General features: G+C 45.1%; 1 protein-coding gene across 1 annotated transcript in view; it reads right to left on the bottom strand.

Annotated features, from left to right (window-relative positions):
- Nucleotides 1–9,905: 9,905 nt before the first annotated feature.
- Nucleotides 9,906–17,222, bottom strand: part of rpia (ribose 5-phosphate isomerase A (ribose 5-phosphate epimerase)) — a 40,880-nt gene continuing 33,563 nt past the window's right edge. Inside the window, exons 7-9 of the mRNA XM_068042765.1 lie at nucleotides 17,041–17,182; nucleotides 15,914–16,013; nucleotides 9,906–11,361 (exon numbers count right to left, since the gene is read on the bottom strand). Coding sequence (XP_067898866.1) covers nucleotides 11,264–11,361; nucleotides 15,914–16,013; nucleotides 17,041–17,182 — 340 coding nt within the window. The 3' untranslated portion in view covers nucleotides 9,906–11,263. The remainder of the gene's footprint in view (nucleotides 11,362–15,913; nucleotides 16,014–17,040; nucleotides 17,183–17,222) is intronic.

The raw sequence follows: 17,222 nt of genomic DNA, 5'->3' as shown, positions 1-17,222 counted from the left end.
TACCATGTTGATTTTGTTTGATCATACTATGATTTTCTAAGTGCATTGTTAAGGCTTCCTTAATAATTGATTCCTGCATTTGCTAACAGTCAGCCTGTAGCTCGTTGGTTTCTCTCTCCCTCCTTTCTTAAATAGTGGAGTTACATTTGCTAAGTTACAATTTGCTGGGACCATTGTAGAATCTGGGGAATTTTGGAAAATCATAACCAGAGCATTCACCATCTCTGCAGCTACTTCTTCGCGAACCCTAGGATGTAGGCCATCATGTCCTGGGGACTTGTCAGCTTTTAGTCTCATAAGTTTCTCCAAAACGTTTTCTCTGCTGAAATTAATCTCCTCAAGTTCCTCACTCTTAATAGTCCCTTGCTTACACTCTATTTCTGGTATGTAATTTGTCTTCTACTGCGATGACAGACAAAATATTTGTTCAATGTCTCTGCCATTTCCTCATTTCCCATGATAATTTCTTCTCTCTGCTTCTAAAGGACCAATGTTTACTTTAGCTACTCTCCTTTTATATACTTGTAAAAGCTCCTACAGTTTTTGTATTTCTGTCTAGTTTACTGTCAGATTCTATATTTTCCCTTTTTATTAACTTTTTGGCTGCCCTTTGCTGGTTGCTCAAATTCTCCCAATCCTCAGGCTTATTTTTTGCAACATTATAAGCCTCTTTTAATCTATCATCTTTAACCTCACTAGTAAGCCATGGATGGATCTCTTGCTGAGTTTCTATTTTCTAATGAGAATGTCATATGAGGGCAATCAATTCCCCCTGAACCGGTGGAAATCTGGCCACCGATCAGAAGCCAACAGCCCTCTGGGTTTGAGTCACTTCATCCGTCTCAAAGTGAAAGCAGGCCATCGGTGACCTGGGTGATGCAGTTGTTGGCAGCAGATTGTGATATCCTGCAGATATCACCAGCTAATCCCTGGAAGGAGCTGGAGGCAAAGAAATCCAGGGCTGTGATGACCTTGACAGCCATGGGCAACGTGTGGCCACTTGGTCTGCTTCCAGAAGGATCCAGGTGTTTGCGACTATCTTCCATGAGAGCCTAAGCCTAAAGGCTCTTTTACTCCAGCATGTTGAGGAAGATCAACCTCAGCCTACATACCATGTGGGGGGGGTCTCGCTGCCTTCTAACTGTGGCTCACTGCCCATCCCCTCCGTCTGATGGAGAGGCATGTGGCTGTGGAGAAGGCAGCTGCTGAAGTTGCTGCCCCTGTTGCTCCTCCTCAGAGGTCCAGGCTACTGCTGCATAGGTTGCTCCTATGCTGCAGTGAAGTCTGACAGCTAGGAAGTTAAGATGCAGCTCGGTATATTCAAAGGCACGTGAAAGTAAGTCCAAAAAGTTGCAATTCCCTATGAAACTAGTGATTTCAGGCTGACAGAACTAATCCCATCATCATTAACCTTTCACTGTGGCTAACCAGCCTTTATACTGTTCCAAGCAGTAATTTCGCACTGTGCACTCACCTCCCGCACCATGTCGAGATGTAGAGACATTGTGGAACCCGTGTGCAGACAGTTGAAGCTACAATGTAGGGTTAAAGATAGACTTAATTGGCTGCTTACATATCGTAGCTTCCCGACAGCTGGACAGGGGTTTTCGTTTGCCTCCAAAGCTACCAGGGTGAAACCCAGTAATGGGGAGGATGATGTAGAGTTCCTGAACTGCCGTGCTTTTAAGGGATTTAACTCCCTGCATGCACCCAAACCCACCTCCCCTGGCCTGGGAAAATTTCCCCCATTAACTCTGCTTCTCTCTCCACAGATGCTGTCTGACCTGCTGAGTATTTCAAGCATTTTCTGTTTTAATTTTGCTTTTGAAGATCATTATTGAAGCTGCTGAAAACTTTACACATGCATGATGACCTCTGTTGCTGTCTCCAAGAAGCTGTGCTCAACAAACGAAGAACTTGCATTTCTATAACGCCTTTCACAACCTCAGGGTACCCCAAAGGGTTTTACAGCCAATCAAGCACGTTTGAAGTGTCATCACTATTGCAATGAAGGACAAACCCACATGTGAACCCCTGGACAAGCTACTGTGATGACCAACAGCACATTACATTGATACAGGTACTCTGTGCTGTGCATTTACCTCATGTAGACAGGCAAGAAAGTGAGTGGGTTAGATGAGTGCAAAATATACTGAGAAGGGAAGCCTTTTGCAAGGCCATAGTCTAAAATCATAAATTCATAAGAAACAGCAGGTGTAGGCCATTCAGCCCCTCAAGCCTGCTCTGCCACTCAATAAAATAATGACGGAGCTGATTGTCAGCCCCCCATAATCCTGGACTCCCTTGTCAATCAAAAATCTAACTAGATTCCCTCACGAAGGGCAACCTCTTCTCAGCATCTACCCTGTCAAGCCCCCACAAAATCTTATGTTTCTGCAAGATCCCATGCGTTTTTGCCCCTATCGCCAGTTTGATCCATTTCCCCTAATTATAAGGCAAGTAAAACATGCATTTGTGGTGCAAAGATTTGAAGCTGAATACTAAAAGTTCAAATGGAAACTAACTTTTTCCAGAAACAACCCCCTCATCCAAGTCATTAACAACACACCAAGACTCTTTAGACATCATCTTCCAAACCCCTGACCTCTACCACCGAGAAGGACAAGGGCAGCAAATGCATGGGAACACCACCACCTGCAAGTTCCCCTCCAAGTCACACATCATCCTGAGTTGGAACTATATTGCTGTTCCTTCCTAACAGCACTGTGGGTGTACCTACCTCACATGGACTGCAGCGGTTCAAGAAGGCAGCTCATACCACCACCTTCTCAAGGGCAATTAGGAATGGGCAATAAATGCTGGCCAGCAATGCCCACATCCCATGAATGAATTTAAAAAAAAAATTATATCGTAAGTAGTTAAAACTCAGCATTGATCCCTTTGGCATTCCTCTAGTCATAGTTTGCCAGCCTGAAAATGCCCCATTTATCCCAACTCAGTTTCGTGCTGGTGAGCCATGCTAATAGATTACCCCCAACACCATGAGCTCTTATATAAAAGCAAAATACTGCGGATGCTGGAAATCTGAAACAAAAACAAGAAATGCTGGAATCACTCAGCAGGTCTGGCAGCATCTGTGGAAAGAGAAGCAGAGTTAACGTTTCGGGTCAGTGACCCTTCTTCGGAACTGACAAATATTAGAAAAGTCACAGATTATAAGCAAGTGAGGTGGGGGTGGGGCAAGAGATAACAAAGGAGAAGGTGCAGATTGGACCAGGCCACATAGCTGACCAAAAGGTCATGGAGCAAAGGCAAACAATATGTTAATGGTGTGTTGAAAGACAAAGCATTAGTACAGATTAGGTGTGAATACACTGAATATTGAACAGCAGCAAGTGCAAACCTGAAAAAAACCCTGAAAAAAACAGTGGGTAAGCAAACTGAACAAACTAAGATGAAATGAAATAAATGCAAAAAAAGATTGTAAAGAATGTAAAAAAAAAGGAAGAAAAAATAACTAAAAATGAAAGTAAAATGGGGGGGGGGCTGTCATGCTCTGAAATTATTGAACTCAATGTTCAGTCCGGCAGGCTGTAGTGTGCCTAATCGGTAGATGAGATGCTGTTCCTCGAGCTTGTGTTGATGTTCACTGGAACACTGCAGCAATCCCAGGACAGAAATGTGAGCATGAGAGCAGGGGGGAGTGTTGAAATGGCAAGCAACCGGAAGCTCAGGGTCCTGCTTGCGGACTGAGCGGAGATGTTCCGCAAAGCGGTCACCCAGTCTGCGCTTGGTCTCCCCAATGTAGAGGAGACCACACTGTGAGCAGCGAATACAGTATACTACATTGAAAGAAGTACAAGTAAATCGCTGCTTCACCTGAAAGGAGTGTTTGGGGCCTGGGATAGTGAGGAGAGAGGAGGTAAATGGGCAGGTATTACACCTCCTGCGATTGCAGGGGAAGGTGCCCTGGGATGGGGACGAGGTGGTGGGGGTAATGGAGGAGTGGACCAGGGTGTCGCGGAGGGAACGATCCCTTCGGAATGCTGACAGGGGAAGGGAGGGGAAGATGCGACTGGTAGTGCCATCACGCTGGAGGTGGCGAAAATGGCGGAGGATGATCCTTTGGATATGGAGGCTGGTGGGATGAAAAGTGAGGACAAGGGGAACCCTGTCACGGTTCTGGGAGGGAGGGAAAGGGGTGAGGGTAGAGGTGCGGGGAATGGGTCAGACACGGTTGAGGGCCCTGTCAACCACAGTGGGGGGAAATCCTCAGTTGAGGAAAAAGGTCATATCAGAAGCACCGTCATGGGAGGTAGCATCATCAGAGCAGATGCATCGGAGACGGAGAAACTGGGAGAATGGAATGGAGTCCTCACAGGAGGTAGGGTGTGAAGAAGTGTAGTCGAGGTAGCTGTGGGAGTCGGTGGGCTTATAATGGATATTGGTAGACAACCTATCCCCAGAGATGGAGACAGAGAAGTCGAGGAAGGGAAGTGTCAGAGATGGACCATGTAAAGGTGAGAGAAGGGTGGAAATTGGAAGCAAAGTTGATAAAGTTTTCTAGTTCGGGGCGGGAGCAGGAAACGGCACCGATACAGTCATCAATGTACCGGAAAAAGAGTTGGTGGAGGGGCCCTGAGTAGGACTGGAACAAAGAATGCTCGACATATCCCACAAAAAGACAGGCATAACTAGGACCCATGCGGGTACCCATAGCGACACCTTTTACTTGAAGGAAGTGCGTGGAGTTGAAGGAGAAGTTGTTCAATGTGAGAACAAGTTCAGCCAGGCGGAGGAGGGTGGTGGTGGATGGGGACTGGTTGGGCCTCTGTTCCAGGAAGAAGCGGAGAGCCCTCAAACCATCCTGGTGGGGGATGGAGGTGTAGAGCGATTGGACGTCCATAGTGAAGAGGAGGCGGTTGGGACCAGGAAACTGGAAATTGTCAAAATGACGTAGGGCGTCAGAAGAGTCACGAATGTTGGTGGGAAGAGACTGGACCAGCGGAGAAAAGATAGAGTCTAGATAGGAACAAATAAGTTCAGTGGGGCAGGAGCAGGCTGACACAATGGGTCTGTCGGGACAGTCCCGTTTGTGGATTTTGGGAAGGAGGTAGAAGCGGGCTGTCCGGGGTTGTGGGACTATGAGGTTGGAAACCGTAGAGGGAAGATCTCCAGAGGAGATGAGGTCAGTGACAGTCCTTTGGACGGTGGCTTGATGTTCGGTGGTGGGGTCATGGTCCAGAGGGAGGTAGGAAGAGGTGTCTGTGAGTTGGCGTTGAGCTTCTGCAAGGTAGAGGTCGGTACGCCATACAACAACAGCACCACCCTTGTCTGCAGGTTTGATGACCATGTTGGGGTTAGACCTGAGAGAACGGAGTGCCTCAAGTTAAGAGGGGGACAGGTTAGAGTGAATGAGGGGGGCAGAGAAATTGAGACGACCAATGTCTCGCCGACAGTTTTCAATGAAGAGATCAAGAGTGGGTAAGAGGCCAGGGGGAGGGGTCCAGGTAGAGGGAGAATGCTGGAGGCGGGTGAATGGGTCTGCTGGTCGGGGGGAGGACTCCTGGTCGAAGAAGTGAGCCCGGAGGCGGAGGTGACGGAAGAAGAGCTCAACGTCATGCCGAGCGCGAAATTCATTGAGGTGGGGGCGTAAGGGGATAAAACTGAGACCTTTGCTGAGGACAGAACGCTCAGCATCAGAGAGCACCATGAGCTCTTCTCTTGTGTAGTAACCTTTTATTATGTGGCATCTTATAGAATACCTTTTGGAAAAATCAAATACACTACATCTAGTGGTTTCCCTGTATCCACCCTGCCTGTTACATCCTCAAAGAATTTGTCAAACATAATTTCCCTTTCATAAAACTATGCTGACTCTTTTCTAAATGCCCAGCTGCCACTTCCTCAATAACGGATTCCAGCATTTTCCCAATGACAGAGGTTAGGCTAACTGGCTGAAAGTTTCCGGCTTTCTGTCTCCCTCCTTTCTCGAATAAAGGTGTAATGTTTGCAGTTTTCCAATCCGTTGGGACCTTTCCAGAATTTAGGGAATTTTGAAAGATTACAACCAATGCTTCCACTATTTCTGCCGCCAATTCTTTTAAAACCTTTGGATGCAGACTTGTCAGCCTTTAGTTTTCCTAATACTTTTTCTCTAGTGATAGTGGTAAGTTTTAAGTTCCTCGCTCCCTTTTGCCTCTTGATTTTCCACTACTCTTGGGATGCTTTTTGTGTCGTCTGCTGTGATGACAGATACAAAATACTTGTTCAAAGTCTCTGCCATTTCCTGGTTTCCCATTATTAATTCCCCAGTCTCATCCTCCAAGAGACCAATGCTTACGTTAGCTACTCTCTTCCTTGGTGTATATTTGTAGCTTTTACTGTCTGTTCTGAGGCTTCTTGCCAGCTTACTCTCATACTCTAATTTCTCCCAGCGATCGAGCAGAAGATGGGACTAACTGGATTGCTCCATGGAGAGCCAGCATGGACCTGATGGTCTCAATGCACATCCTTCTGTGCCATAAATGACTGACACCTTCTATTTTCTTAGCCTCCTTTACTGGTTTCTAAATTTTTCCAATCTTCTGGCCTACAACTAATCTTCACAGTAATGTATGCCTTTTCTTTCAATTTGATAGCATCCTTAACTTAGTTAGCCACAGATGGCACATCCTTCTTAGAGTCTTTCTTTCTCAATGGAATATATCTTTGTTGAGAGTTATTTAATATCTCCTTAAATGTATACCACTTTTCTACAGTCCTACTTCTTAAACCTACCTTTCCAGTCCACTTTAGACAATTCTGCCTTAAAGACACTTGTTTCAGACCCAGATTTCACACCCTCAAACAGAATGTGAATTCTATCATGTTATGATCACTCTTGCCTAGAGGATGCTTTATTACAAGATCATTTATTAATCCTGTCTCATTACACATTACCAGGTCTAAAATAGCCTGTTCCCTGGTTGGTTCCAGAATTTATTGTTCTAAGAAACTGTCCTGTACTCTATGAACTCATCCTCCAGGCTACCTTTGACAATTTGATTCATCCAAATCAACAAGATTAAAATTGCCCACAATTATTGCAGTACTTTTCCTACAAGCTTCTATTATATCTTGATTTTTCACTCTGTCCTAAAGTGTGGAACCGTTAGGGAGCCTACAAATTACTTGCACCAGTGACTTCTTTCCTTTGCTATTTCTTATCTCCACCTGATTCTACGTCTTGATCTTCCGAGCCAAGATCATTTCTCACTACAGTACTGATCTCATCCTTTATGAACAGAGCTACCCCGCCTTTTTCTTTCTTCCTATCCTTCTGAAATGTCAAATATTATTTAGTTCCCAGCCTCAGTCACCTTGCAACCACATCTCTGTAAAGGCTATCATACTCATTGATTTCTATTTGTGCTATCAATTCATCCATCTTAAGAGTGCTGCATGCATTCAGATAGCCTTTAATTCTGCCTTTTTACCATTTTTTCCTACTCTGACCTTATTTGTTGGTGCACTTCTACGTTTGTACACGGTCCCTTCCTGTCACACTCTGGTTATCATTACCCACATCACTACCCTGCATTCTTCCCCTGTTCCTCCTTGTTAATTTTCTTAATCGCCCCTCAAATGAACCCTCCCCCCAGTATATGATTCGCCAGGACACTGGTCCCAGCGTGTTTCAAGCAAAACCCATCCCAATGGTATAGCTCCCTCTTTCCCCAGTTTTGGTGCCAGTGCCCCATGAATCTACAATTGTTGTTGTTGTCAGGGATTATTGCAAAGACTCAAAAGCCAGGGATGTCATTAGCAGAGCAAAGTAATAAATTACATAAATTCAAAAATATCACTTTCACATCTCTGCACATTGCTCTTTTTCAGATATTTAGAAAATGTAAAAAAAAAATTACAGTACAGAGGAGGCCACTCTGCCCTTTGTGTCTGCACTGGCTGAAAAACAAGCCACCCAGACTAATCACATTTTCCAGCACTTGGTCTGTATCCCTGGAAGTTACGGGACTTCAGCTGCATATCCAGACAACTTTTAAATGAGTTGAGGGTTTCTGCCTCTCCTACCCTTTCAGGCAGTGAGTTCCAGACCCCACCATCATCTGGATGAAAAAAAACTTTTCTTCATCTCCCTTCTAATCCTCCTTTAAATTTATGCCTCCTAGTCACTGACCCCTCTGTTAAGGGAAATAGGTCTTTCCCATCCTCTTTATCCAGGCCCCTTACAATTTGTACATCTCAATCAAATCTCCACCCCTCAGCCTTCTCTGTTCCAAGGAAAACAACCTATCCAATTTTTCATCATAACTGCATCATCCTCATAAATCTCCTCTGTATCGTCTGTAGTGCAATTACATCCTTTCTGTAATGAGGTGATCAGAACTGCACATTGCTCACATAGCCAGTGCTCAAATTGTGGCCTAATTAGTGTTTTGTAAAGTTCCAGCATAACCTCCCTGCTCTTATATTCAATGCCTCAGCTAATAAAGGAAAGAAAGAATTCCATAATAAAAACAAAAAATGCTGGAAATACTCAGTATGTCTGGCAGTATCTGTGCAGAGAGAAGCAGAGTTAATGTTTCAGGTCAGTGACCTGAAGAATTCCATGTGCATTAACCACCTTAGCGACCTGTCCTGTTATTGTTCCTTAGGAGAGTCAGAACGGACAGGATGGGTCAAATTGCCTTCTTTTCTGCTGTAACAATTCTATGTAACAAAGGTGGATATTTAAACTTTTAGCACACGTAATACCAAAATCTAACAGCGGGTGGTGCTGTTGAGCTGCCAGAAGCTCATGATCTCAACAGCACCACCAGCAGACATTTAATAGTATTATCACCACCAGCAATCTGTTCTCAAGTCCCTTCATTTTGCAACACAATGTTAATCATCCTGGAGTAATCTTCAGACTGTATTGGGGAAGGGTGCAGGATTTATCTCCAGTGTTTTTCATAACTGGTCAGATGGGCACCAAATTCATAGCCTGACACACATGCCTCACAAGTTAAAGGTTCCTTCCTGGTGCCCCTTGTAAACCCTCTCACATCCCTGGACGGCTAAGTACAAGCTTAATGCCACATTACTGGAACAGCAATTGTAAACTAGGGTGGTGACCTTGGCTCAGTGGGTAGCACTCTGGCCTCTGAGTTGAAGTCCCGCTCCAGAGACGTGAGCATCTAATCTCTGCTGACACTCTACTGCAGTACTGAGGGAGTGCTGCATGGTCAGAAGTGCTCTCTTTTTGGATGCGAGGTTAATCGTAGGCCCTTCAACGTGGATGAAAAAGATCCTACAGCACTATGAGAAAAAGCAAAGAAACTCCCAGAGTCCTCGTCAATATTTACTCCATAACAGTCATTGACTATTATATGGGATCTTGCTGTGTGCAAATTGGCTGCCTCATTTCCCTAATTTTATTCATAACATAACCAAGTGTTGCAAAATGAAAAGGACTACAATTAATGAAATACTTTGCAAGTACAGAGTGGGTTGTGACACACCCTCAATGCAAGCTCGCTCTTCCTGTAAAGGTATTCAGGAACATGCAGAAAGAACTTGCATTATCACAATGTTGTAAAACTCAGAGCAACGCAGAGGTAAAAAGTGTTCCATCAAGGTGGCCTACAGAAGGGACTGCACTGATCTGTGGCTCACTCCAGTAGAGGATTGGGGAAAAACGATTCTAGTCAGAGCAGTGATGAACTGCCACTATTTTCTCCTTCATTCTCGGGAGGTGGGTACAGTAAGCAAGGTCAGCATTTACCGCCCACCCCTCATTGCCCTTCATGAGGTAATGGTGGGCCTTTATCTTGGACCACTGGCAGCCTGTGAAGGTGCTCCCACAAGGGAATTCCAGGCTTATGATCAGTGATGAAGGAATGCCAACACACACACACGTAGTAATCCAAAGAACACTAATTCACATCCCACCATGGTAATAAGAATTTGAAATCAATTTTATAAAACACACATTCAAGAAATAAAAAGCTGGGACGAGTAAAAGCCAGGTGAACAGGTTCACACTCTTTACATTGAACAGAGAGACAATTATATTCATTGATCCAGTTAAAATGGTCACACTAAAATTAAACACCCACTGCTGAGAAAAATAAAATAAAATTATCCATTTATATATATTGAAAAGTATTGGTTTTTGCTGAACCCAGTTAAGAGGATCCCCGGGAAACACACCAACTATAAAATAGAGGCAGCTGTCGGCCAAGTGTCACAGCACAAGATGCTCAACAGTAAACTTACCACTTTTAAATAGGCTGTAACCAACGTGATTGGTGCTTTAAGGCAGTCACATGGCCAACTAGCTCCATTCGGCTCACAATAACAGTGTAAACCACATGATCATCTGTATATACCAAACCAGGCCAAAGGTGGTCATCAATTGCTGGTTCAAAGTACATCAAGCATGCTACTAACATGCAGGTTTTCCTTCATCAGTGAACTGGCGTATACGCTGACCGGATCAATGCAAAGAGGTCGGAGGTTATTTCGCCATGAGGACCCCTCGCTTACGTAAACAAAAAAGTTAACTTCTCACTCCTTCAGACTATTATCTAAAACTGCTCACAGGTAGCTGGGTAGAATGGTCGAGAGTCACTGAGTTCAGTAATGAGAGAAGTGGATGAAAACATGTAGAGTCTGGATCCACTCCCTTGAGTTAAATGATTGAATTAATGGATGTCAATTCAGCTCTCTTCCAAACCAGTGCCTTGGCAAAGCCATCAGGACTCTGGGCCAATAATGCCCCATTCACACCAGGTCCCATTTGTCTGTAAATACCAAGCCCCACTGTCCTGCAACACCTCTTTACTGCACTCAGTTTCCTCCTCTCCGGAGTGCAATAACCCGCTCAGTGAGCTCGGTCCGTGGGCACAGTCTGAAACGGGTCCCCGAAGGTAGATTTTTCCATATTCTGCAGAGGGTTATATCTTGCCTCATTATTCCATAATTTTCATGTGGATCAAGCAGGGAGTGAACCCATTCCCGTCTACTGCCTGGCTACTTCAAAGTAGCGGAGCTGCCAGGAATCTGCACTATGTACAAACCATACCCCAACCCCACACCCTCCCCTGCCCCAGATATAACAACTCAGTATAAGGCAGGTGTCATTAGTCACACGAGCAAGGACTTTGCCAGTGCCTATTTTATATATTAAAAAAAAAACAAGCAATGAACAACTTTTTTAAAAAATTAAGTGTAAATAAGATATTTGGCAGGACAATTCATTTAAGGCAAGGTGATCTTCATTGGGAAGGGAAGACTCCGTTCCCCTCGCTCTTCGTCAGTGTGAACGTCTATCTCGGGAGCAGACAGATCCATCCTCCAGGCCAAAGTAAACCCTCTCCGCCATGCCGATGAATAATCCGGTCTCCACCACTCCTGCAGGGACATGGAGCATTTAGAAGTACACCATATTCACAAGCATTTCAGATCTTTATTCTCTTTTCTTTGAATTAAGACTTGGGCGAAAGCCAGCATTTACTGCCCATCCCCCAACTGCCCTCGAGAAGATGACGGTGAGCTGCCGCCTTGGATCGCCGCAGTCCGTGTGATGTAGTTACACCCACAGTGCTGTTAGGGCGGCCTCTCCCAGGTGATCACGTGGTTTTGGGTGAGGTGGGGAGATATAACTTGTGCATCACAGTATATCACAATACATGTGGGACAGGCTGCTGGGACCAGAGGGTCTTTTCCTGCCCGTCATATGTCCATAAAGCCCCTTGCAACACCCACTGGACCAGTCATCCAGAGGTTTGAATATAATGTAGAAAACGCAAGTTTCAATCCCAGCACAGTAGTTTGAGACTTATAATTTATTTTACAAAAAAAAACATTCTAGAAATAAAAATAATCGGATACAGTAAAAGTGACCAGGAAGCTGTCGGATTGTCTGTAACAATTCCGATACGTTCACTAATGTCCTTTAGGGAAGGAAACCTGCCAGCTTTACCCGAACTGGTGACTCCAGTCCCACACCAATGTGGTCGACTCTTAATTGTCCTCCGAGATTGCCTGGCAAGATACTTAAACCACTGGGCAATAATCAACAGCAACACCCACATCCCAAGAATGAAAAGACACATGATGCAAATGTGTGAAACAGAGGTGCCGGACTCCAAAAGTCAGCAGACAAATTTACATCAACCACTTCATATGAAGTTTTTGGAACTATTTATGACAGCAAACTGAAGAACCTTCTGATGAAAGGTCACAGATCGGAAACGTTAACTTTGCTTTTCTTTCCACAGATGCTGCCAGACCTGCTTAGTTTTTCCAGCACTTTTTGTTTTCGTTGCAGATTTCCAGCATCTGCAGTATTTTACTTTTATTAAACTGAAGAAAGAACTGGATATAAATATTTTGCAGAGTAGGTGGGGGGGGGGGGGGGGGGGTGCAGGACCACGCTTTATGGAGAGTGAGAAAGAACACGCAAGAACATACATGCAAAAGAAACAAAGAACAAAGAACAGTACAGCACAGGAACAGGCCATTCGGCCCTCCAAGCCTGCGCCAATCTTGATGCCTGTCTAAACTAAAACCTTCTGCACTTCCGGGGACCGTATCCCTCTATTCCCATCCTATTCATGTATTTGTTAAGATGCCTCTTAAACGTCGCTATCGTACCTGCTTCCACCACCTCCCCCGGCAGCAAGTTCCAGGTACTCACCACCCTCTGTGCAAAGGACTTGCCTCGCACATCCCCTCTAAACTTTGCCCCTCGCACCTTAAACCTATGTCTTCCACCCTGGGAAAAGCTTCTGACTATCCACTCTGTCCATGCCACTCATAACTTTGTAAACCTCTATCATGTCGCCCCTCCACCTCCGTCGTTCCAGTGAAAACAATCCGAGTTGATCCAACCTCTCCTCATAGCTAATGCCCTCCAGACCAGGCAACATCCTTGTAAACCTCCTCTGTACCCTCTCCAAAGCCTCCACGTCCTTCTGGTAGTGTGGCGACCAGAATTGCATGCAATATTCTAAGTGTGGCCTAACTAAGGTTCTGTACAGCTGTAGCATGACTTGCCAATTTTTATACTCTATGCCCCGACCAATGAAGGCAAGCATGCCATATGCCTTCTTGACAACCTTATCCAACTGTGTTGCCACTTTCAGTGACCTGTGGACCTGTACGCCCAGATCTCTCTGCCTGTCAATACTCCTAATGGTTCTGCCATTTACTGTATACTTCCCACCTGTATTAGATCTTCCAAAATGCATTACCTCACATTTGTCCGGATTAAACTCCATCTGCCATTTCGCCGCCCAAGTCTCCAACCGATCTATATCCTGCTGTATCCTCTGACAATCCTCATCATTATCCGCAATTCCACCAACCTTTGTGTCGTCCACAAACTTACTAATCAGACCAACTACATTTTCCTCCAAATCAATTATATATAATACAAATAGCAAAGGTCCCAGCACTGATCCCTGCAGAACACCACTAGTCACATCCCTCCATTCAGAAAAGCACCCTTCCACTGCTACCCCCTGTCTTCTATGACCGAGCCAGTTCTGTATCCATCTTGCCAGTTCACCTCTGATCCCGTGTGACTTCACCTTTTGTACCAGTCTGCCATGAGGGACCTTGTCAAAGGCTTTACTGAAGTCGTTATAGACAACATCCACTGCCCTTCCTTCATCAATCATCTTTGTCACTTCCTCAAAAAACTTGATCAAGTTAGTGAGACTTGACCTCTCCTTCACAAAACCATGTTGCCTCTCACTAATAAGTTTGTTTGTTTCCAAATGGGAGTAAATCCTGTCCCGAAGAATCCTCTCTAATAATTTCCCTACCACTGACGTAAGGCTCACCGGCCTATAATTTCCTGGATTATCCTTGCTACCCTTCTTAAACAAAGGAACAACATTGGCTATTCTCCAGTCCTCTGGGACCTCACCTGTAGCCAATGAGGATACAAAAATCTCTGTCAAGGCCCCAGGAATTTCTTCCCTTGCCTCCCTCAGTATTCTGGGGTAGATCCCATCAGGCTCTGGGGACTTATCTACCTTAATGCTTTGCAAGACGCCCAACACCTCCTCCTTTTTGATAACAACATGACCCAGACTATCTACACTCCCTTCCCTAGGCTCATCATCCACCAAGTCCTTCTCTTTGGTGAATACTGATGCAAAGTACTCATTTAGTACCTCGCCCATTTCCTCTGGCTCCACAAATAGATTCCCTCCTCTGTCCTTGAGTGGGCCAACCCTTTCCTTGGTTACCCTCTTGCTCTTTATATTCGTATAAAAAGCCTTGGGATTCTCCTTAATCCTGTTTGCCAATGACTTTTCATGACCCCTTTTAACCCTCCTGACTCCTTGCTTAAGTTCCTTCCTACTTTCTTTATATTCCTCAAGGGATTCGTCTGTTCCCAGCCTTCTAGCCCTTACGAATGCTTCCTTTTTCTTTTTGACTAGGCTCACAATATTCCTCGTTCTCCAAGGTTCCCAAATCTTGCCAAACTTATCCTTCTTCCTCACAGGAACATGCCGGTCCTGGATTCTAATCAGCTGACGTTTGAAAGACTCCCACATATCAGATGTTGATTTACCATCAAACAGCCGCCCCCAATCTAAATTCTTCAGTTCCTGCCTAATATTGTTATAATTAGCCTTCCCCCAATTTAGCACCTTCACCCGAGGACTACTCTTATCCTTATCTACAAGTACCTTAAAGCTTACGGAATTATGGTCACTGTTCCCGAAATGCTCCCCTACTGAGACTTCGACCACTTGGCCGGGCTCATTCCCCAATACCAGGTCCAGTACGGCCCCTTCCCTAGTTGGACTATCTACATACTGTTTCAAGAAGCCCTCCTGGATCCTCCTTACAAATTCTGCCCCCTAGCACTAAGTGAGTCCCAGTCAATATAGGGGAAGTTAAAATCACCCACCACTACAATCCTGTTACCTTTACATCTTTCCAAAATCTGTCTACATATCTGCTCCTCTACCTCCCGCTGGCTGTTGGGAGGCCTGTAGTAAACCCCCAACATCGTGACTGCACCCTTCCTATTCCTGAGCTCCACCCATATTGCCTCGCTGCATGACCCCTCCATGGTGTCCTCCCGCGGTACAGCTGTGATATTCTCCTTAACAAGTAATGCAACTCCCCACCCCTTTTACATCCCCCTCTATCCCGCCTGAAGCTTCTAAATCCCGGAACACTTAGCTGCCAATCCTGTCCTTCCCTCAACCAAGTCTCTGTAATAGCAACAACATCATAGTTGCACTAACAGCACTGTGGGTATACCTACCCCAAATGGACCGCAGTGGTTCAAGAAGGCAGCTCACCACCACCTTCTCAAGGGCAATTAGGGATGGGCAATAAATGCTGGCCTGGCCAGCGTCGCCCACATCCCATGAATGAATAAAAAAAAAGTTCCAAGTACTAATCCAAGCTCTAAGTTCATCTGCCTTACCGGTTATACTTCTCGCATTGAAACAAATGCACTTCAGACCACCAGTCCAGCTGTGTTCATCAACATCTCCCTGCCTGCTCTTCCTCTCAGTCTTACTGGCCTTATTTACGAGTTCCCCCTCAGTTATTTCACCTGCTGTCCTCCTGCTCTGGTTCCCAACCCCCTGCCACACTAGTTTAAACAGTGACAGCACATGTGTGAGAGAGCAAAGGTGGAAGAGTAATGAGCACCCAAGAGTGGAAGAAGAGAACATACACAAAAAAAGAGAGAGAGAGAGAGAGAGAGGGGGAAATGAGAGATAGTAATATACAGTTTCTTATCGAACTCAGACCTACCACATGTATGCAATGGGCCTTTTTGCTCCTGTGCATTCCCATATTCTTCTAAGCAAGCAGGTTATGGGCACTGGTAAAAATTACTGCGAATTTGAGACACTGGTATAGATAACAGCTAACACAGATTAAAACCGCGTTTCTACATTTACAACTAAAACAATTTCATTACCTGGAATCATTTTAATGCCGACATTCACATTTTTCCAGTCGGAAATGTTACTGAACTTCCAATCTAGGATGAAATTGCCATTATCCGTCACCACTGGCCCCTAGAATAAACCACCAACACATTGAAACAAACAATTTAATTCTCTCACAGTTCACACGGACCCAGGTCCTTGACAACCCAGAGAAGCCTCTCCAAGATTCTAACTTGCTGTGTTAGGTGTCAGCCATGGCTCAGTGGGTAGCTCCCTCGTCCCTGAGCCAGAAGGTTGTGGGTTCAAGCCCCACTCCAGAGCACTAAATGTAGGATGACACTCGAGTACTTGAAGGAGTGCTGCACCTCCCCAGAGTGCTGTCCTTTTTGGATGAGATGTTAAGTCGAGGCCCTGTGCACCCTCTCATGTGGACGTAAAAGATCCCATAGCCCTATTTCAAATTGCAGCAGGGGAGTTCTCTCCAGTGTCCTGACCAATACTTATCCTGAAACCAACATCACGAAAACAGGTCACCATCATATTGCTGTTTGTGGAGGCTTGCTGCACACAAATTGCATGCCATTTTATATACATCAGTGCATACTGCCTTGGTTATAAATTACTTCTGGACATTTCCGAGGTTGGGAAAGGCACTACATAAATGCAAATCCTTTGTTCCAGGTCCTTGCCACTCCAATGCTGTTTCCCAGTGTGTAACCCTGCACAAAGAATCTCATTATTTGCCCATGGAAGTGAAAAGCACATAATGCAACCCAGTCCCATGCTCACCTTACACAGCGCACATGCAAGTATACTTACAACACAGATCATTGGATAGTGTTCAGCAGCAGAAATGTTGGCCAATCTTCCCTTTGCTACCAGGTTTGCCGAGACCAGATCTAGCATTGCTACTTTCACCGCGGCTAAGATTTGGTAACTCAGCACTGCCTGGTAGGAGAGGAGGGTGGTTCAAACACAGGGCCTCCCTAGCCTGCCTATTGCTCTATATCATGGATCAGAGTACGGAGATGCTTCACGTTACATTATACTTAAACAAGATTTGTATCTCCCTCAAGACACCAACAGGTCTACACAATCTACAAAGGAAGATTCAGTTTAGTTATGGACGAGAACTCTTGTTAAGTTCTGTACTTACAGCTTTACTGACAGCCATTCGTAACTCAGCTGTCCCGCCAAACTTCGAGGCGATTGCCTTGGTAATTGGCACGTACGCCATTGGGATGACTTCGATTGGAACACCTTTTTTCCATTTCTCCCCAAGGCTTTCGGAATCTTTCCTATAAACAAAAAAGGAATTCAAAAAGGAGACTAGATCAC

This window comes from Heterodontus francisci, chromosome 1 (assembly GCF_036365525.1).
Source record: "Heterodontus francisci isolate sHetFra1 chromosome 1, sHetFra1.hap1, whole genome shotgun sequence".
Lineage (NCBI taxonomy): Eukaryota > Metazoa > Chordata > Chondrichthyes > Heterodontiformes > Heterodontidae > Heterodontus > Heterodontus francisci.
Note: the sequence above shows the minus strand (reverse complement) of the source record. Positions and strands in the feature narration are given on the sequence as shown.